The 22,664-nt window shown below is 43.3% G+C and overlaps 1 protein-coding gene across 2 annotated transcripts in view; it reads right to left on the bottom strand.

Annotated features, from left to right (window-relative positions):
* Positions 1 to 22,664, bottom strand: part of CNTN3 (contactin 3) — a 227,926-nt gene that overhangs the window by 81,869 nt on the left and 123,393 nt on the right. For both annotated transcript variants that reach the window (XM_090022820.1, XM_090022819.1), the window contains exon 3: positions 8,948 to 9,043. In XM_090022820.1, the coding sequence (XP_089878946.1) occupies positions 8,948 to 9,043 (96 nt within the window). The remainder of the gene's footprint in view (positions 1 to 8,947; positions 9,044 to 22,664) is intronic.

Below are 22,664 nucleotides of genomic sequence, written 5' to 3'. Positions count from 1 at the left end.
CAGTAAATTAAGCTACTATGCATTAAAGCACATGTGTAGACATGCCCATGTGCTACATACCCAAACATATATACATGAGTTTAAGGTTTCTTCAAGAATCATTTTCTCTTGGAGAGCTGTAGGATTTGTCTTTTTAATGCTTATAACTGTTGTTGTATGACCAAGAGAAATCTCTCTCATGTAAATACATTTGTAATAAAAAGAAAGGAGTACTAAAGTTTGCGTGGTGCTAAATATTTCTTCAGATTAAATACATTTCAAAGTTCCAAAGAAAGTTTTCAATCTATTCCTGTGCATTACAAATGTACTTCATTAGAAGCACATTTTTCAATTCTCCTCTTTTTTTTTCCTACTGGGAAGAAGTCTTGGGTGTTTTCTTGGTGGTACATTTCTATTGTCCAGATATTCTTAGAACTCGAAATTCGACAGTTCTAGCGGTTTTGTCAATTTCTACTTGAAACCTTAATCTTTTGGGGTTTTCACAAAATGTGAAGTTTCCTGTTACAAAATACTCCTCCTCACCCTGAGTCAGTTTACAAGGAGCAATAACGCTATTTTCTATACAGAAATTACATGAGAGAATTTGAACCTTTGAGTCTATGTGAAAAGTCCTTACCAAAGAGCAGAAGTGCACACAGGATTAATATAATATTTAAATGCAATAGATCCACTGTATCTGTTGCTGATATTATCAAACGAGTAGAAGAGAGCTGTTAACTGGTCAATTCTGTGATATTCAGGGCAGATTCCCTTTACCAGAAGAAGAGACAAGATATAAAAGATATGCAATATTCCCTAAAGGACAAGATCATTGACAGATGAAGTAAGATTACAGTATACAATACAGACAGATTGTGCAAATCATAAGATACTCCATGATACATATGCAAAAGTGATAGCAGGGAATGCTCTACATCATGGATGGGCAAAATACAGCCCAGGAGGCCAGATCCAACCCACCAGACACTTTCATATTGCCTGTGAAGCCCTGCTAGTAAATTGTATGCTGCCCACCCTTCTGGCCACAAGGGTGGGAGCAAGGCGCCCATGTGTACAACCCCCCCAACATACCCTATTGGGTCCTCTTGGGTGCAAGGACTCTGCCCAGCCAGCAGCTTCCAGGTTGAGCTCCTGCTGCAGCTGGAACCTGCTTACTCAGGGCAGCAGGAAGGGAGGTGGCAGGGCTGGTGGGGGCAGGGGGGTAGAGGTGCAGCTGGGTGGAAGCAGGAGTGCATTGTGAAGCCTGAGCCCTCCCCAGTGTGAGCACAGAGCTCAGCTGGGCAGGGTGTGGGTTTGTGTGTGAGGGTGAGGGATGTGTAAGGACCCCTCCCTCACACTCCGCACATGGTGTGCAGCCCCTGCTGCTGGCAGCAGAAGCAGGCAGGGAGGTCAGGGTGCTCGTGCCTGGTGCAGGTGCCTGGTGGAGCACAGCTCTGGCCAGTGCTGCTTGGGGGGAGGGAGCAGAGGCCACCCTATCACGGCAGGGATGGGGAAGTCCTGCACTGGAGCCTGCTGCCTCCCCTGCTCCCTGCTGAGCAGGTCACGGCACTCTGTCACAAGTGGAGGGAGCCCCACCCCCTGCTTCCCTGTGGAGTCCAGTGTGGGGCTTCCTCACTGCTAGTGCAGAGCTGCAAGCATGAGGTGCGGAGTCCTGGCGATAGAAACACCTAGCGCTGTGCTGGGGGAGAGAAGCATACCCCCATGCAGCCTGCCCGGCCACTTCTACCTCATGGGCGCTGCGCCACATGCCTGCAGCTCCACACTCACAGTGGGGAAGCCTCACCCTGGACTCCACATAGAAGCAGCGGGTAGGGCTCCCTCTACTCCCAGAAGAGTGCAGGGACCTGCACAGCAGGGGAGACAGCAGGCTCCAGTGTGGGGCTTCCCCCACTGCAAGTGTGGGACCTGCAGGCATGTAGTGCCGAGCCCTAGCAAGAGGGCAGGCCCCACTCCCTCCCCCCGCGCAGTGCTGGCCAGAGCCGTGCCTGCACCAGGCACGAGCACCCTGACCTCCCCACCTGCTGCTGCAGGGATGCACACCATTGGGGGAGTGTGTGGGGGGTTCCTACACTCCCCATCCTCCCTCACACCTTACACCCTGCCCCCACAACCCCCATTGGCATATACACATACACCCCAAGAGAGCCACACTTATGCCCCCCTACACAGCCACATCCTCTCACAACCCCCCCACACTCCCAACACCCCCCAACATACAATACATACAATATGAGTGATACTTTATTTTTGAGTTATTATGCAATCCCTTCTATATACCGTACACAATCACAGGTCACAATAAATATTTCTGTAATAAAATTAAGTAGCTGTTTGACTTCTGGTGTATGATTTGGGGGTTCTTTTTTGGTTCTAAGATGGCAAGCCTCCCTCCCAAAAGGAGTACTGGGGGGGAGGGGCAGTAAGGGGAGTGACTTCTAGTGGCAAAGGTCAAGGGTTAGGGGGCAGGACTTCTGGTCCCAATGTGACAACCAGGGGGGCAGGGCAACTGTCAAGGGGCAGGGCTACTTATGTAGCCCCCAACTGCTCACCAAAACTTGTTAAGCTGCCCTTTGCCTGCCATAATTGCCCTTCCCTGCGCTACATGAACCTGGAAATGGCATCTGCTTGATAGGACCATGTGCCCATATTGCTGTTCTAGTAATTACTATTTTTAGAACAAAGTCTACAATATAAGGGGGAAAAAAAAACATTTTAAGCTCTCCATCTGTCTCACTCTTTCCATACCTGTCAGGAAAAAATTAGCATCCTATTAATATTTTTAAATGGTACCATATATTAAATTTGTGTCAAATATTAACATTTTATGTTCACTCCAGATGTCTGATATACTGTTTCTCCTTTAAAACTGTCAAAAACATAACAGAAAGATAGTAAAAGGTCAAAAAAGCTCTCGGGATTTGAATGCAGCTTAATGGTTATAATGACAGAAAAAGATAGTTTTAAGTCTCCATAAATCACAACTTTAGATGTCATGTTACCTCCCGTGTACATATGGGGAACATTTTCTATTGGATTAGTGAAAAAAATGTTTTTTAACAGAATAGTTGATAACAGAATGAAAATTGCTACAGTCAGAAATGTGGTTATATCTTTTCAAAACAATTATTATAGCTGAATGATAGGAAATCCTAATTTCCTCCCCAAATACTAGTCAGTTATTATTATAACAGATCTTATGAGAAGTGCACACGGTTTCATTAGCAAAATATTTTATTTCAGTTTTATTTAAAAACCTAATCCATTATACACCATCACAAACAAAGCTAACACTTCTGTTTTATACACACATGATTTATGCCCCCCCAAATTTCAAAAATAAAGCATTTGGTTTCCATCAAAATGAAGATCCCTCTTTAACTGCTCTCATAATCCAAAGGCAGATACCAAATATCAGAACTGCTCATAGCTATAGTACTAAACATCTTGCTGTTTTCCCAATCCATCATAAAAGAGTCATGATTAAGTATGCTGGAACACAGGTGGGCAAAATACAGCCCGTGGGTGAGATTTGGTCCCTTGGCCCTGCCCAGCCCAGTCATGGGGGCCGCCCGGGCCATAGCACATGCAGCCAGTCCCACCACCTTGGGCACAAGGAGCAGCTGGCGCAGGGGTGGCAGTGTCTCTGGACTTGACCCTACTAGCCAGGCACCTTGGCCCATCCACCCTGTACCCACCACCGGGGACACTGGACAGAGTGGGGTCTCCATGGAGACTGGCCTGGGACCCCTGCAGGCAGGGTGTGCTTGGCCGGGCAGGTGGGATGGGGCCACAGGTGGCCTGGGAATGGCATCCAGGAGTGGGACAGGTGGGCAGGGCCAGGGCTGAGATTGTGCGGCAGTGACAATGTAGGCTTGCAACCTGCTTCCCCCATGTCCCTGCCCACAGAACCGGCGCCTGTTGCAGGGACATGCGGGGAGTGGATCAGGGCTATGCCCTGGGCCCCAATCCTGCACTGTCATCACCCTGCTATCCTGGCCCTGCCTGCCCATCCTGCTCCTGAATGCTGCTCTGCAGCCTCATCCCATCTGTTGGACTGAGTCAACGCCTCCTTCCTCCCTCGCCTGTCCTGTAACAGCTCACCAAACCTCCTTACATGGCCCTCTAGCCCAAAGAACTGCCCACCCCGTGCCAGAAGTTCATGATCTAGCTCAGCTTATACCCTAGGTACAGGCACATAGAAAGGTTGCACAATCAGTAAGTTAGGAGTATTCTGAACAAGCATGCTCAAGCACCAACATCCACCAGAACGGCAGCTCCCTTCTGCTCTCTCGGCAATCAAATGAATTCTTGCTACTGACTTCCACAGCAGCTCAGCCCATGGTCAAGCTGAGTTTGAAAACACTAGAGCACCTACATAATTCTGAACATATGAATAATTCTAAAGACTTTTCGGGGGCTATTCGCAGTGGTAAAACTGCGTGCGCACGTTCGCAGAGGCGGATGCGTTGTTTTTCTGAAATCTGAGAGATGTGAGGCAGAAGCTGTTCTGATATCTTTACCAAACTATGGACTGCAGCATCTTCTAGGATGAATTCGTTTTCCAATCATGCAAGTCAATGCTGCACTAGGGGCATGGATGTATATCCCCTTTTCATGCTGCTGGAGCCTTGAGGGACTTTAAAGAAGTCCCCAAAGCAGGTAAGAATCTCTTCTCCCCTCCTTTCCCTAACCCATCCTCTAGAAGACATATTCAGAGGCATATCCATTTTCCTCTCCTAACCCCTGTCCCCTGCTGCTCTGGCTGCTTTTCCTACTGTCCCAGGGATGGGGCAATCTTCAGAGCTCCTCCTGCCTGCTTCAGCTGGGCTGTGCAGGGGCTGGGCTCCGTTAGAGCCACAGTCTCTACACTGCCCTATTCAAAGTGGCAGTGGCACATTGAGCCCAGGGACAATGCTTTGCCCTTCATCTCAATGACCATCTTGGCTCAGCATTGCTGTGTGTTCAACTACTAGCAGTTCCAGAGATGGGTAAAAAAAAACGACCCCAAATGATTACCACACAATATTTGGTGAAGATTTCTAGAGCCAGCTGTGTGTGTAGCGTGGCTGCTTATCTCACAGGGCAATGCAACAAAAATGCTAGCTGAGACATCAACTTTTGACCAAGAGGGCTGGGTTGACCTTTAGTGGAGTACCATGAAATGCAGCCATCCTGCTCCTGTTACCTGAGCTAGCTCATTAATTCAGAGCTGGCTGAGGGAGCTTTTTGCAGAGCACAGCGTTGTTCAATGTAGAAATGCTCTCAGGAGTGACATCTCCCTAATTAGTGCTAAAGTATCCTGAACTGTGTCATTCAAATCAGTAGTGCTCCACAACTAGCCCTCCAAGCCATATCATCCAGCCTCTGGGGCTCCCCATGGGTCTGGAAATGTGGTGGTGGTGGGGAAACAGCAGCAGCATTATCTGGTCCCAGAACCATTGCAATTAATATTGCCACGGCTCCCTGGCCACCAAATTTCTGGACTCACGGGGAAACACACAGTCTGGATGGCATGGTCCTGCATGCCAGATTTCACCAGTTTGTCGTCATGCTGTGGCCAGATCTGACCTGCAGACCTACCCCATGCAGGGTGTCCGGCCAGCACACCAATCTGGTGCCAGCCCTCTAGCCTGTGGGGCAGGAGAGGTTGCGCAACACTGATTTACAGCACTTTCCATCCATCTCTTTTCTTTTACTGATGGAGGAAAATGAGAGATACGACTGCTGCACTATCTTCTCATAACCCAAAACCGCTGCAGCCAACAAGCCTGGGACTCCTAAATTAATTTCAGTACCAGCTCCCATTCGCACTGTGGTAACTAATTGACACTACAGCTGCCTCTTTTCTTGCATTTGGCTGAATAACATGTTTATAGCGTGGGTGTGAGCCACATCCCATCTGTGGAGGATGACAAAATTCTCACCTTTTCCACGTGCTGGTTTGGACAGCGATTTCTAGCAAAACCATCTTGCCTTGTATATCACCTTCTGCTTGACACCTCAGACTTGCACATTTTTGAATTACCACAATGCTGTGAAAGCCAACACGCATGTACATACGCATACGGAGGGATGATATTGGTAGCATGGACGTTGAACTAGCCACAGCGGTGGATTTTCATCAATCTCTTCCTATAGATAACGAGGGGGATGACTTATCTCCTCAGCAATAAGCAAGAGGAAGATGTGGGGGGGACACAGAAACTTGAATTAGAAATACATATCAACTGGGAGGGGGGCGGGAAATCAGGAAGCTCAGCTGGCTGTAAAATGGCCCCTTTCACATTGTAGCTGCTTAGTTCTGCTAAACTGAAGAGGTCACAAAAGCCACATCACTACAACCCCAGCCTCAAACTTTTCCCCAATCTCTTTGCAATGCCATCCACGTTTAACACAGCAGTACTTTGGAAACATGACTGTACAACAATAATTAAGACAAACAAGCAAACAAACCTAGCATCTTTCAGAATGCTATTTAAGGCCCAAAGCCAATTAGTCAAAGACATTTCAGAATACAGAATGAATTATCAAATGTAAACTCACAGCTCTTCACCCCTGAGATTAAAAAAAACAAACCAACAACCCTCAACTTCACTCTTGTGCATCTGCCTGCTAGGTTCATCCAAATATTTGCGTTTTAGCTTCCATGAGTTTTGCTGCTTAATAGTTGCTCTTCACTACACAGAGACAGATATTAATTCTTTCATCGTGAAAATAGGCACATCCTAGTAACGTGGAGGAACAAAAATGCGTTTCCTAGTAGACACAGCTATGCAAGGTTCACTCATAGACAAAGGAAGAATTTGACTCCAAAGGTTATCAATCAGTAATAAAATTACTGTGAAACTGGAGCCATCGAACGCCAGGAATTAAACTGGAGATAGGCACATAATTCATAATCCAGGGAAATCCCACTATCTTTGTGCGTCCCTCTTTTTTTTACACACACTCACTCATGGACCCTCAGCTTCACTTGATTTCTCTTTTCAAGATCTCTGCTTCATAAATGCAATCTTTTCTCACTTATTCAAAGGGGAGTCAATGTGGAACCTACCCTTTGAAGATTCAGCATGGGGCGACTCAGAAACTGGAATTTTAATTCATTTCACAACATACCCACCCACCTCTTAATAGTACTGAAGTCTTAATGGCCTTCAGATCTGGCTGGAAATCAGCCAGGTAAAAAAAAACAACCAAAAAACAACACAACTTAATTGGTTCTTGTTACCATGACCCTTTAAAATCTTTTCAAGGAACTGGTCTTTAAACAAAAGGCAAGCAAGTCTTTCACGGGACAGCAGTGTGTCCACAAATGAATGTGTATTTGAACTAAAAGTTCAGAGTTTCAGCTAGTTGGGGAATTTTGCCTCTCATAGAGCTCATAAGAAAGGCTGCAGTCTAGGGCTATGTGAATAATCGATTTTTCAGGTCAACGGCAGACCTAGACAAAATAATCAGAAAAAAAAACAGTGCTCTGTGCCAACCTGAAAGCAAGATGTTTTGGAAGTTTTGTCCAATGAAAAGAGGCATGCTGTGTTTCAAAGCAAAACAAATCAAGTTGTAGGTTAATCTGGGGTTGTCTCTCTACCCTGAAACTCATTCCAGTTTGTATAACTGATGAGGCATTGGGCCCTAGAGAAGAAAATTACTGTATAGCTTTGAGATTACAGTGCTCCCCTGGAGAAAGGAGACTTCAGTTCAACTTCCCATACCGAATCAGACAGAAAGGGGATATGAACCTGTCCCCCATATGCCAGACTGTGAATTTAGAAGAGTGGCTGCCACCATCCCTTTGTCCTTGCTGCTTTTGGGGATGATACTTCGAGTCCCCTTGTGAACTCGGCTTGCAAATCCAACTCACATTTGTGAAGCAAGTTTCAGATTGATAGGAACTGGCTGAAAATAATTCACCCAACCCTGATGCTAACCTGCTACCGAGTGTCCTTGTCACAAAGAACTTCACTGAAAGGCCCCCAACTCGCCCATCTGGTTATTAAAAGAGAGCTCAGAGAAGAAAAAAGAAGTTAAACAAAAAGCTGAATGGAAAAAGATTACGGACTTTGTTGCAAGGAGAGCGTACATTTTGCTTTCTCTGAGTTAGGTGTCATCTGCCAATCAATGTAGTAAGTGTTGATTGCATGATGGGCTGCAATTACTGAACACAAGTGGGAGAGACACTGCACCATTTTATTTATTGATTTCATGTCAGGCTAAACCTGATCCTCGTGCCCGGCCTCATCCAAGCAACTCTGATTGACATATGTTTGCACTGAACATGTGGGAAATACTACACCCAGTGAGAAATACTATTTGCTTCTGCAGCTTTGTGCTGTGCTCTCTGTATGTTGGCAGAGAATAAACGGGGCCAGCTCCTGCCATTTTGGTACTAGGAGCAAGAGAGCCCAAGGGGTCCTCAAAGGTAAGGAATGAGAAGGAACTGGATAATCATTGCTTGAGTGAGAAAGGCACTACTTTGATAACCACTGCTTGGGAAGCCACCAGCATGCAGAGAACTGATGTGGAGGACATGGGCCTCTGCATGTTGTGCAACAGATCTTATGACAGGACTCTGGCTGGGTCCTTTAAGGAGGGGTGCACCCAGCCTGAAGACCACCCCAGAGATCGCTGCCCTGGGACAGGCCATATGGGCTATGTGTGTGCTAGTCACCGAAATGGATATCAATTAGTTGCCTCGTTGTGGCAAGAGATGTAGACCACTAAGTTTTCCTGAGATAGCAACACCTAGTGCCATCCAAAGGCAGATTCACTGCACCTCCTTCGAAGGGCAAAGCATGTGAAGTGGCTTGCATGTGCTTCGCTGTGGGGAGCAGGGCAGAAGTGTCCCGAGATCCCACCATGCTGCCGGCTTCGGCGTACGAGCTACAGCCTGGCATCTGTTCACGTTAGCAGCCACAGAGCAAGCGACTGAGCCCGAAATGTTTCTTACCTCCAGAATGAGGCGGCGTCCCACAAAGCAGCACCACTCCCTGCCCTTCTCGAACGGACACTGTGCTCCTCATTTTAGTTTTTAAGTTGTCAAGATCTGTTTTGGAAAGAAGGGGAGAGCTGGAGATCAGAGACCAGACAACAGCAGAGGAACAAACAGAGGACACTGTTTTGCCACCCTTGCTACCAATGAGCAGTAATGACTATATCAGGGATTAGCACCTAGGGGCCACACAAGGTCAGCACCGTTAGGTGGGCAGATACCTACGATTCATCAGATAAACCCAGAGATTTCAATGAAGAGTCCAAAGCGTCAAAACGTTTTGACCTGTTGTGGTCTTCCCGAGTACTTTGCAACACAAGAACCGTTCTGTTGTTTTTTCCATTGTCAAAATAAAATAAAATAAAATAAAATCACGGAAGCTGAGACAACATTTTTTGAGAGGGGCTCCAAACTCAGTTGAGCTTGAAGCCATAGTATATAGGCAACCTCTATACTATGCCACCATCCCCACTGATTTCAGTAGACAGCTGAGAGAGGAGACGTATGCTCAACAGAAGTCAGAGTGAACGACAGATCAGGACCAAAGCAGCAAGCATTTTATAAGGACACAAGATACCGGGTGTGATTTTTATCTGACCTGTGCTGGTTTTACTCCACCCCAACTCTTTCAATGAAAATGAACTTACCGATGGATTTCTAGGCAGCAGATAGATTTAAATGGTTTTACATTTTAAGATGCTATAAAAGAGGTGCAAGGCTTTTGGTCAGGAATGAGCATCAGCTGTTCCAGTGTAATGGTTATGTCTGTCCACCTATATAGTGAGCTAAACCACTATGACTTTGATCCATCTTTGTTCTACTTATACTAATATAGGACTGGGCAGATGTAATAGGTATACCCGTCTGTTATGTCCACCCACACCCTTTGTTAGAATGGAGTCTTCTATTTCTCACCTTTTGGTTACCACGTTTTTATGTGAAACAACAAATTTGATTATGAGGATTAGCATCAAGGATCAGAGCCAAACAATCCCTCATCACCAGCAAATGCAAAATTGTTCAGACGTTGGGGAGTTTCGTTAGTGGAAAAATAACTTCTTGAAATAGCCATCATTATTCAGGCAAGCTTAGTTATGCCTTAGTAAAGCAGATTGGACTTTTTCTACCCCCTTTTACCAAGGTTACTCAACTGTATCTGCATACAATGCTACCACCTGCCTGTGTAAACGCAGAATTCTTGGTCAGTAATATTTTATATTAACTTTGCATAGCTGTACAGGATGACAAGCGTCGGTGGAGAGTCTGGCCTCATTATCTCATTGTATGATGCCAGAAACAGTCAAGTACAAAGCAAACAATTTGGGACTTCATTCTCAGAGAACAGTTCCCCTCACCCCAGAAACCCTGAAACACGCCGGAGCAGAGCTGTCAGACGTAAGCCTGCAGAAACGTCAAGACTGGGTTTTTGAAACCTGAGCTCGCAACGTGTGGCAGCTTTCCTCTAGCAGACTCGGGGTCTGCTCTCGAGATACCCATTTGTGTGTTATTTACAGTAATGAAGAACTGAAGTGCACTGCTGCAAATTAACAGGCCAAAAAGACGACAACTCGGAGAGCCACAAGTGGAATGGGCAAAAATAAAAAACAGTTCTTGTTTACAACTTTGGGTCTGGGCATAAATGTTACCATGTGCAGATGCTCAGTGACACCCCCAGAGGGCCTTTTAAAGCAAGATGTCTTTACAGCTCAGCACAATACAAATAACAGGTCGACCAACAATGGCTGCTTTCCAAAGTATAACTTCTTTATAACATTAAAAAGCAACAGATGTTCACCCGACCAGTCTATTCAACAACAGCAATTAAGCATCTCAATGCCACAGTTCTAACAGGACAAGCTGTTTGCTAGATGCAACAATTATAATGTGTTGCTCCATTACTCATATCATTATTCTTTGAGAGAAGTTTCTTTTTTTAAAGTTAAAAAAAGAAAAAAAAAAAACCTTGAAAAAGGGAAAACATCTGTGAGCTCTTAATAGTATATTAATACATGCACCTGTCCATCTCTCACTCGATATTGGTACGTCATTATAATCGCCATACTCTGACTTGGGTAGTCAGCGGTTTCTCAGTCAGAGCCCTTCCAGCCTTACTGCCCATGTAGTGACCCCCTTGAACGCATGGGCTTGGTGGCATGTACAAATATGTAAGATTAAACTGTATGAAGGACTCATAGATTCTACTCTAAATTTACCACCTGATATGTAGACAAGCCAGCGAGACCTCAAATTTTCAGGGACATCCAGCAATTTTGAGGTCTCCATCGGGACACCCGTAAGAGGTGCAGATCAGGCACTGCTCCAAGTGACTACCGCAGGAGGTCAGAAGAACCTGGCACCAACTCCACTGCGACTCAGTCCGGTTCCTCACAACCAATTTGACACCATGATTCATTAGCCGCCATTAACGTATTTGGACCTGACTTCTTCCAAAGAGAGGGGACACTACGGCGTGAGAGTTAGTACTACTCTGAGTGTCAACTATCGCTGTCTCCGCTAGCTCTGGAAAGGCACACAGAGCCATGTTTCCCTGTGTAGGTAAAGAACATGCTGCATTGGCCTCACTCCTACATTATGACCTTTTCCCTGCCCTATTTTACTCCCCTGAACATTCACACTCTGCAGTAGAATAGGCTCTAAATTATTGCTCTAGAAGTTAATATCATTAGAAAAAATAAATACCTATAAAAGCAGAGGAACTATTTAACATATGAGTTGTATTTAGGACTCAGCTTTGCTCTTTCGTATCAGGGCAACCCCATTATTAACTCATAAGTAATTATATATATTGCAGTACTAAGACAGTCAATCTTAATTATACATAGATATTTACTCATTAACTATTGCTTCTGAAACTAAATAGTTGTATCCTGTGCTACCTTCCACTCTGTCAAAGGGAAATTGTACAACACCATGCATAATAAAATTAGACCTATTAAACCAACAATATATACAACCGCCCAAAAAATGGGACAAGTCTTGATTATTCTGTAGGAGTCCATCTACCTTATATCACAATTCTTCAGCTCAATCTTCTGCAATTTTGCATTACAGAAGGTATTTATTATGGATTGCAAAAACAGACAAGGGAGTATAGCTGTACAAGAAAAATCTGAGCCACATTGAGAACTTCCTGGTAATTACTGAAAAATGGCTTTTCTATGGCAATCCCAGACTTACAGAGCATTTTATAGACTGGATTAATCATCCAGATGAAAAAGGACATCATTATAAATCTTTAGGTTTTTCTCTCGTACTTTTTGTCCAATACCACTTTGCAAACAGCACTAATTAAAAACAATCACATATCATTGTTCTGTGGAGAGGAGGAGAGATTTGTATAGAAACAGCATGCTGGGTAGCGATATCAGTGCATGTTACTCTAATTTCTAACAAAAGGGGGGTATTAAGTGAATTTAATAAAATAATAATTAAAATGGAATTTATTATTTTGTCCCTCTCCCCAACATAAGATGTTACATTTCTGGGGGGAGGAAAAGGGCTTTTGCACTCACAGAAGATAGAGCAAAAGAGAAAGTTTGTCTTATCTTGTAAGGGCAGCATTCTGGAAATTTTTTAAAAGCCTAATATGCTTTGGATCTGTTCCAGTTGCTTTCCTGGAAACATAATTTACTTTCTTGGAAAGAGGATATTGATGGCAGAGAAGAAATACTGCCCATTTTGGACATACAAGCGATTGCATATGCACGGTCATTAATGGCATTCGTATAATACAGATGCTGTTTGTATGTCTGGGGACAGCTAAGGACAATGGGACTTTACTATTAATTAGGGGTATTAATCTTACATTGAATAGGAGTAAGTATTTTATACAAGGGTGGGCTGGGCATCTCTTTATAGGGCTGAGAAATAAAAAAGTTCTCCAACAAAAACAACAATCTTCACGGCGATGCCAACATGAGGTTTTGTCGATATCTGTAGAGTTACTTTGGAGTTAACTTCACTATACACAGGAACCATTATCGCAGTGTGCAGTCTGAGCAAGGAGCTCTGCAAAGGAGCAATGACTTCTTCCCATCTGGTATTGCATTGTGTACTGGCAAAACTTAAATAATCCACAAACCAGATAGTCTGCTGCCGCTTTGGAGTTCACCTTTTACTTTACCCTCCAGACCAAGGGTCAATACTCATCCAAGTGCAACTAATTCCTTGCGGCACTAGTTAAGGGAAGGTGGGAAACTTCTGGCACAGGGGAGATCAGAGTCATGAGAGAGGAGAAAGACAATGACGAGCAGTGGGTGAAAACTGCTCTCAGAGTTGGTCAGTCTTACTCCCTCTCCTTGTGCATGGAAGCACAGCAGTGCTGCCAGCTTACGGGGATTTCTAGAGCCTCACAAACAAAAGCAGCCTCGGGCCTTTTGGTTGCAGCCTCCTCTAAGCAGCTCGGAAGGAAAGACGGCTACTTCATATCCCTACAGCTAGAAAAGCATGTTAAAGAAACATGAAGGTTGCAGAGTCAAGCAATCAAATTGTAAGAAGTGCCTGAATCAATCAAGGCTGTGCATGCAACTTTAATTGAGCTTCCCTTATTTCCCTGTCCCTTCCAGCCCATCTCTGCCACTTCTCATTGCTCTTCACAGCTTCTTATTACTCCAGTTCCCTCTACGAGACCTCTGATAAATTCTTGACTCCCTGCCTCCACTGTTCTGCATCCCTCTTTGAGGCTTGGTCACAGGCTTGCCTAGCCTGTCCCAGCCTCCCACCCACAAACTACTCCTTCTGCTGCCCCCCACCCCGATCCAGCTTTCTGGTTGGGATCCAAGTCTCTTTCTCCTCCATGCTGCCCGTGTGCCAACAGGGGAAGCAGAGAACATATGTGCACCGCCAGCAGAATTTCTCCCAGAGGTTGGATTTATATACGTCTCCTGGAAAGAAATACTGATGTAAAGACTTCAAGTGATAATGAGCCAGCCACTTAACCCAGGTAGCTCTTCCAGTGTTTAATTACCTATGTTACTAGCAAATTGCATCTAATTTCAAGGTTGAGTTTGTCTGACTTCAGCTCCCAGCCACTGGACCTCATTACTCCTGTTTGCTAAATTGAAAGCTTCTGCTCACAAACACAGTCGTATCTCTTTGCATGTCAAAGTACCTATCCCCTCTGAGAGAGCCGTGTTTCAGCCTTTATGTTGACATCCCGATTACATTATACTCTCATCCTAAGGCTTTTTCCTCCCCTGATCATAGCCCATTTTGGTAACCTTCAATTCTCTCATGTATTTCCACATTCATCTTGAAATGTCGACACCAAACTGGGACACAGAATTCCGCGAGCGGTCTTCTCTATCTGTGCGCAGAGGCCACATCACTTCCCTGCATCTGCTTCATATCCCTCTGTTATTCATCCAAGCATTGCATTAACGATCTTAGAGCTGAAAGCCAATGTCGAATCAGTACCTGTTTGAGTCTCTCCTCCTGACGGTATAACCCCCACTCTTTTTCCTCCTGCATGCATCAAGTTGCATTTGGGCATTAACATAGTTGGTTGGACTAAACTCGTTTCACCAGGGTTTTCGGATCAATCTGTAAGAGCAACCAGCCCACTTCATTATTTACTGTCCCACCAATCTCTGTGACATCTGCAAACTTCAGCAGTAAAGATTTTGCATCATCATTCACATTCTTGATAAAAATGCCAAGAGCATTGGACAAGAGACCCATGGGGACCCCGTAGCTCCTCATTAACAACTACATTTTGGACTGCATCAGTAAACTAGATTTAAATCCATCTAGTTTGCCTTGTTAATTCCATATAACGAACATTTTCTAATCAAAATGTCTTGTGGAACAAAGTCAAATGCCCTGGAGAAATCTCAAGGATAATATATCAACAGAGTTGCCTCTATCAGCCAGTATTCTTGTCAAAAAAAGATAGAAGGTTTATTTGAGAAGACCTACTTTCCATCAAACCATGTTGATTGGCATGAATTATAATCAAACTGGCCCAAAATTGTATCAAGCTCAATAATTTATAGTTCCCTAGGTCATCCCTTTTACCCTATATCAATAGGGGAATAACAAAGTTATTCCAGGTCTTGGAACATATGCCTCATTTACTATTGTCTAGAGTTGTTTTTGTCTTTAAAATGTTTTTAACATGTTTTCTTAATTACTTCAGCCCTACTGACCACTGTTATTTCATTGATTAACTTGGTTTTCCTTATGAGTGACCCACATTTTTAATTTATTTTACCATTAACTTGCCTCCCATCCCTTTCCCCAGTTTTATTTGAACTAAGTTATACACTACTTGCACTTGTATAACCTACTTTCAGAATGCTCGTGTCTCGATAAAGGTCAATTAATGATAACGTTAATTTAAATGTCTGTTTTGTAGAATAGAATGATCTTTCATCTGGCTTCCAGAGGATCCCTGCAGGAGTGCAGGGACCACATTAGGTAAGGTTCAAAAGCCTTAGATATTCCTCAGAAAAACCTTTCAGGGTTTCTATACATTTTGTAAGCTTTTGCTCCTTAGGACTAAAATTTTCCAGGCTAAATATGATTTTTTTGTTGTTGTTATTTTGGTAAAAATGATTCAGCCAATTTTGAGCAAGAGATAGGTAAAATGCATTGTTTAAAATCCAGAGTGCTAGAATTGGATGACTGTCAAATAAAACAGTATTACTGCCTTACCATTTCATGATAAATAGAAGTATAATAATCCCCAAGTTAAAAAAAAGAAAAAGAGAATTTTTTTAGCTTTCTAAAACGCTCTTACTTTCCTATTATTGCATTAGCACCAAACATATACATTTCTATCAGCTAGAACATGTGCCATTGCAAAAGAAAGATACAAAAACTGTAATCTAGCTTTACAGAAGAGTCTCTGAACCTGCATGGAAAAATGAACATAGACAAATACATCTTTGCAAGCATATGAAAATGAACTACGTATTCTACTGGTTCCTCTCTTTCCATGTAGTAAACTTGGTGTTTAAGTCCCAAGTACACTACATAGAAAGCATCACAAAGTATGGACTAGGACTAAGAGGAACACAACCATCACTTTCACTGCCTTTATGGATGAAATAACTGTTCATCTGCTTAGATCATAGAGCATTAAACAGTTTATGCGATATTCATGATAATTAACTTATGTGGGTTTGTGAGCACTAAGGGAAAAACAGCGATATACTGCAGTATCTGAAGCATTTTACGTAAGACAAAACAGACACGCTGCCCATATTTCCTCCTCTGACATCTGCTATGAAGGGGAAATAAAGGCTTAACTGAAGATAGATATCTATAGATATCTATATAGAGACAGAGAGAGACTATCTATCTAGATATAGATCCATCTATCTCCACAAGTTCCCTAAAGCTTCCTACTGAAATGTTCCAGGCAGAACCAAAGGATGACATAACACCAGTTCAACTATCAAGACTTTGTTCAAAAAGTCAGGTGGCACTGTTCCTTAGGAATCCAGATGCAGTCGTTCTTTAATTATGAAAAACTTGTAGAAATTCGATTCAGTTTAACCTCCTGACTGGCTAAGACGGTAAGTAATGGCACTATACTCTCTGGCCAGAAAACCCACGTGGCCAAGGAGTCCCCCTCAATATATTCATACATAAATTCCACTCCATAGGGGTAACAGAACTTGCCAGGCAATTTCTTTCTGGATGATGACTGTACTACACTGATGATTAAAGTTACAGTACTTCATTCAACCCCTAGGAGAATGCATTTTCCCATACTTTAAAAATAGATATTTTAAATGTACAGAAACACCCCAGGAACACTGGAATTTGCAAAGTTTGCTCTCCAATTCCTCCCAAATTGTAATGAAAACCAGGCACCTAATTCACTAAGGATTTTTAAGCTTAAGTTCTTTGCTAACATTTAATATTTCTACACATTTACCAGCTGTTTTACTCAGGTTTGATACTTATAGAATAAGGTTGACTTACAAAGATGAAAAAAGACATTGAAAGAAATGCTACGACACATTGCAAAATCTTACAAATTCTCCTCAAGGCATGTTATTGTATCTTCTTAACTCTATCCTCCAAATCAAAACACTAGAATAATAGGTATAAATATTTATACCACGCTAATGACCTTGGCGATATGCCCACCTTTTATATTTCATTGCGTTTCTAGTCTAGGGAGCAAGAACAAAACCTTTAAGCTTCTTTTTAACAAACTGTTCTAAATGAGAGATGTTAATGTAATTTTATTCTCTACAAGTACCCTATAACTGATACAAAATTATGTGCCATTAAGCTGGCAAGTGCTCTTCCCCAAAGCAAACAACAGCTTTCATGAAAAAAATAATTAATTTTGAAAAGCTTAGGACCAGCATTTTCTAATGAACTTGAATGAGTTTGGCACCCAAATCCCACTGAAGTTCAGCATGCCTTGAGATACCTACATCAGCGGTTCTTAACCTTTTGAGACTCGTGGCACCCCTTAGAAAATGCCAGCTCTTAGTTTTCACTCTTTGTTTTTGACTACAGAAAGCAAAAGCTCAAAATGGCCACAATTATGAATTCCTACGTGAAATCTCTGGGTCTATAACATGAATCATGTTTGCAAACCTAACAGTGCTATTGTGTAGCAACATCAATGACAGGATTTCAAGGGTGGAGCCCTCATTGAGAATCACTAACTTAGGCTGTAAGTGTAGGCAAGAGATGTTCTTTTGTGCTAGTACAAAAAGCCTACCAAAAAAGAGGATTTTGTTGTCCTAGCTTCTCAATGCAAATAAAAAAAATCCTAAATAAGCTGCAGTCACTATCTTGATAATGATGGGTTCTAGTGAAAAAAAGTTAAACAAGTCTCCAGTATATTTCAAATCTCTATTTTATCTTACCTTTGCATATACAACCTTTACATATATAAACTGCACCCCCTACAACATTTACTTAGTCAATAGCCAGGGTGCCTGCTTACAATATATTTGGCATAATTTATAATTTGACATAATTCATAAGTACCTTTTAAAAATAAGAGGTTATTTCCTCATATGAATAGAAATAATACAAAGACACTGCCAATTAACCAGACATGCTGCATACAAATGTACCACTGTTAAAACAAACAACAACAGCACTATATAAATAGACAGTGAGTCTTTCCGTTGACTTGAAGGGGTCCTGTAATATACTAAAAGAAATAACTAAAAGACCCTAATAAATTATTCAAATATTTTCCCCCTTAAACAAATGCTTATAAATGCAGAAAGAAGAAAGTGGATGGAAATGGGGAATTCAGTATGAACACACAATAGACAAAAGCCTCAGTGAGTGTCCTAAAAAAAATTAGGAAATTTACTGGCAAGCTTTTAAAGTCCATTTTAGTTGAACTGGCATTACTGGGAGATCATGTGAGATCATGACAATTCTAACAAAAATGTATTGATAGATCAAGAAACACTGCAGATCCCATTATACAGGAAAACGTCTCCATGGAATGGTGACAGTGCAATATTTAGACTGCCATTAGGCAATTTAGTTCAAATATTGTAACAGTTATAGTGAGAACGGTCATGGTTACAAAGCAACGATCAGTCCTGTCAAGACCCGACCTGGTTGCCTTTTATGACCAAGTAACTAAATCCTTGGATGGTGGCATTGCCGTGGATGTAGTCTTTCTGGACTTCAAGAAGGCCTTTGACACTGTCTCTCACCCTGTCCTCATCAATAAATTAAGCGACTGTGGCATTGATGCCTACACAGTTGGATGGTTAAAAAATTGACTGATCGGGTGCACCCAGAGAGTAGTGGTGCACAGGTCGTACTCAACCTGGTGAGATGTGAGCAGTGGGGTACCCCAAGGCTTGGTCTTTGGGCCCGCACTGTTTAACATTTTCATTAGCGACTTGGACGAGGGGGTGGAAAGCACGCTGTCCAAGTTTGCTGATGATACTAAGATGTGGGGCGAGGTGGACAACCTGAAGGGAGAGAGAGAGGCTGCAAATAGATTTAGACAGACTACAAAAGTTGGCAGACGAAAATAGGATGGGGCTCTATGTAGACAAATGGAGGGTGCTGCACCTTGGGAGAAGGAATCCACAGCACACAGACAGGCTGGGGAGTTCCCCTCTTGCAAGCACAGAGGCAGAAAGGGATCTTGGAGTCATTACTGACTCCGAGATGAACTTGAACCACCAATGCCAGACCGCAGCCAGCAAGGCCAGCCGTACCTTGCCGTGCATCCAAAGAAGCATCTCAAGCCGGTCCAGAGAGGTGATAACCCCCTCCCCCCGTGCGGCTTTGGTCAGGCCGCAGTTGGAGTACTGCGTCCAGTACTGGGCACCGCACTTCAAGAGGGATGTGGCTAACCTGGAGAGGGTTCAGAGGAGGGCCACCCGCTTGGTGAGGGGGCAGCAGGGCAGGCCCTACGAGGACAGACTGAGGGACCTGAACCTGTTCAGCCTCAGCAAGAGGCAGTGGAGGGGGGACCTGGTGGCTTCCTACAAACTCATCAGGGGAGATCAACAGCAAATAGGTAGAGCCCTTTTCTCCCCATCACCACCTGGGGTGAAGAGAAACATTGATAATAAGCTGATGGAGAACAGGTTTAGGTTAGAGATCAAAAGGCAATATTTTACAGTTAGGGTGGCCAAAATCTGGAACCAGCTTCCCAGGGAAGTGGTCCTCGCCCCTACCCTGGGCAAATTCAAGAGGAGGGTGGATGATCACCTGTCTGGGGTCTTGTGAACCCAGCATTCATTCCTGCCTTGGCAGGGGGTTAGGCTAGATGCTTTGTTCAGGTCCCTCCTGACCCTAGCTACTATGAAACTATGACCCATCCATCACCTCTTTCAGCTATTGGTTTTTCCCTCACTGAAGCCCTGCATTTTATCTGCAAAAAAAATAGTACAACTATTTAAAATGATTTATGGGGATGTTTTCTGAAGCCAAAATGATACATCGTAGCCTTCACAAATGTAGCAATTTTAGTCCCTTTGAATAGAGATTTCAGGAAAAACCCAAAAACTTCCAAGAGGAAAAAAACGAACAACTCTTAGAAAGCAGGAATGAGCATCGTGGGTCTTTCTTCCGCCTGTACCTTTCAACTACAGGTGGATTTTGGGGTGGAGACAATGTGAGCCGAAGAGACATAGCTGCTGCCCTGAAACTTCTGCTGTTTTCAGTGGCCCAGTGAGCAGCCCATTCCTCCTAGTGACACCATTTCTCCTTCACTCAAGCAAAGAAGGCCTGTCAAAGGAAATATGAACTTCTAAATGCTACCAGGATGACCACACACATGGTTGAACACATAAAATCTCCAGCTGACATTAACAACTTCTCCACCAGTGCCAATGAAGGGCAAGAAGAACATAGGATAGCTGCTGGCAGTGGGAGCACTTCTAACAAGTGCTCTCTATTCAGGAGTCCTCCTGCTATTGGGATGTTACCCTACAGAAGTATTGCATGTTCAAGTTCAGCACTTGAGCCCTAGAAAAACAGGCATCTCAACCAATAAGCCCAAGAGACCCTCACAATAACTTCATTTGTAGACAAGACGATACCTGAAAAATCAACAAAAAATTGACCAAGCAACTCACAAGAATAAGATATACTTCTGGGACTCCATTACCAGTCAAGGAAAACAGTTATTGGCAGGCAGCATTTAAACTATTAAGTCAACCCTGCCTGCCACCCAGCAGACATTTTTAAGCAAGTCTCTGCTGCAGTCAGAATAGGAACATGTACTGCAAACTTTGGAAGGGAGAAAAAAAAAATCAATGAAGCATTTGGTCTGGCAGTCCTTCCAGATGAATGAGCAAATTGCACGGGGACAGAAGGAAAACTTTGTGATAATCTTTCAGCCAGTGTTTTATAAGGCCATTCAAATAGGCATGAAGGGACATCCTAGTAGTGAAATATGTGAGGTACCAGAGAAGGTCGCAAGTGGGGACATATTTACTCTGCTGACTGACATGGCCCCGTAATATGAAAGAAGCCCAAGACATTAGAATGGAAAAATAGCCACATGTTACTGAAACGAAAGATGCTTCCCACGGCATAAACCAGCTACTTGAATGACGAGAGGAAGCTGAGAACATGTCATCTAAAAATGAGCAACAGAAGCTTCAGCGCACATGAAACCCTCACTGTAGTTTCAGTCTTTAGGAAGAAACAGGATGGAAAGCATGGCTGGAATAAGATGGCAACACTAACCCTTTGCTAGGAAAACAAGATGGGGAAGTGGGATCATGTTGTTTAGTTGGTCTAATAAAAGTTATTGCATTTACCCAAAGAACCCTGTCCGCCTATGTCCTTAGACCAACACAGCTACAACCTACGGCCCTAAATCACATCGTTTGACCCTTTATGAATAAACAAACAACAAACCAACCAAAACGCAACCAAAACCCCTCCATAGGAAATAGCTAAAACTGATAGTCACACATATAATACACACGGCTTGAGACTGGACAGAGGGTCTCACCTCCCTTCTGCTCCCTCACTTTCCAAGGCCATGAGCCTGAGCTGCGAGGTGCACCAGGGCCAGACTGCTGGTCTGATGTAGCCAGCAGGAGTGAATGGGTGAGACTTAGCATGCGCTAAAGACTCAGGTCCATAACTTGGAGGGAGTAGAGCTCATAAACTGCTCTACGTGATCTAGTCACAAGTGGAGGGAACAGCAGGAGAACATTTGTCTCTATCTTCTGTAAGGACTATTAGGAGCTCAACATCTCCAAGTGGGCACCACAGCCATTTCCCGTTCTAAATATGGTAAAAGGGAGCATCGCTTCAATACAATCTGGTGATTATGGTAACTGTTAATCAACCACATCTCACTGAATATGGGCTCCAGTTTTCTTAAACAAGATGTTATTAGGCAACATGCTTGTGTACCTTTATCCCTAGCTGGGGTATATGGCCATGCTTGTATTTATGATCTTTGTAATGGCTTTTATATTAAAAAGGAAAAATAAATAAATAAAAATCAATAACACTTTTTATGACAAAAATTTAAACGTGAATTATTTCTCAGAGGGATTAGCTCATCAACAGAATAATCTCCCTCTTCCCATGAAAGAGGTAGGAACAAAGGAAAGATTCAGAAAACATCATGACTATAAAAATCTTTCAAAAAAACCCAACACATCATGATTAGAGGGTAGGATTAGATGGTAGGATGAAACAGAAGCCATTTCAAAAGGCTAAAGGAAGATATATCACGAACATCCTACACAAGCAGAATACAAGTGCAAGTGCAGGTTGCTGCCAGGGAAATACCAGGATTTGCTTGTGGCTCCACTTTATGCCCATCGCTCATCAATTATGAAAGGTCAGTCTCTCTCGTATCACCCCGCTTCCTGCCTCTCCCCTGTGGGCCAAATTCCCCTCATCAAATTCCATTCAAATCTATGTAAACTGCACGTGTATATTTGTGGAAGGCATCTGCTGCGCGTGGTTGCATGTGCGTGCACGTGCTCACGTGCATGTGTACATATGCAAGTCAGGTAACAGGGCTCTGATGGTTAAATGCGAGATATGGTTCCCTCTATTATGGTAGGCAAACATAAATGCTGTTGCACTGACAGTTTGTCACATCAGTTGTGAAATTTATCTTTTGAATACGATAAGTTTTAATCTAGCAAAAAAAGAGCGTATAGCTTGAGATAAGCACTCACCAGAAATTAAAATAAAATGTATTGAGTGTTGCTCTATC

This window comes from Crocodylus siamensis, chromosome 11, assembly GCF_052110815.1.
Source record: "Crocodylus siamensis isolate JL-2025a chromosome 11, ASM5211081v1, whole genome shotgun sequence".
Lineage (NCBI taxonomy): Eukaryota > Metazoa > Chordata > Crocodylia > Crocodylidae > Crocodylus > Crocodylus siamensis.
Note: the sequence above shows the minus strand (reverse complement) of the source record. Positions and strands in the feature narration are given on the sequence as shown.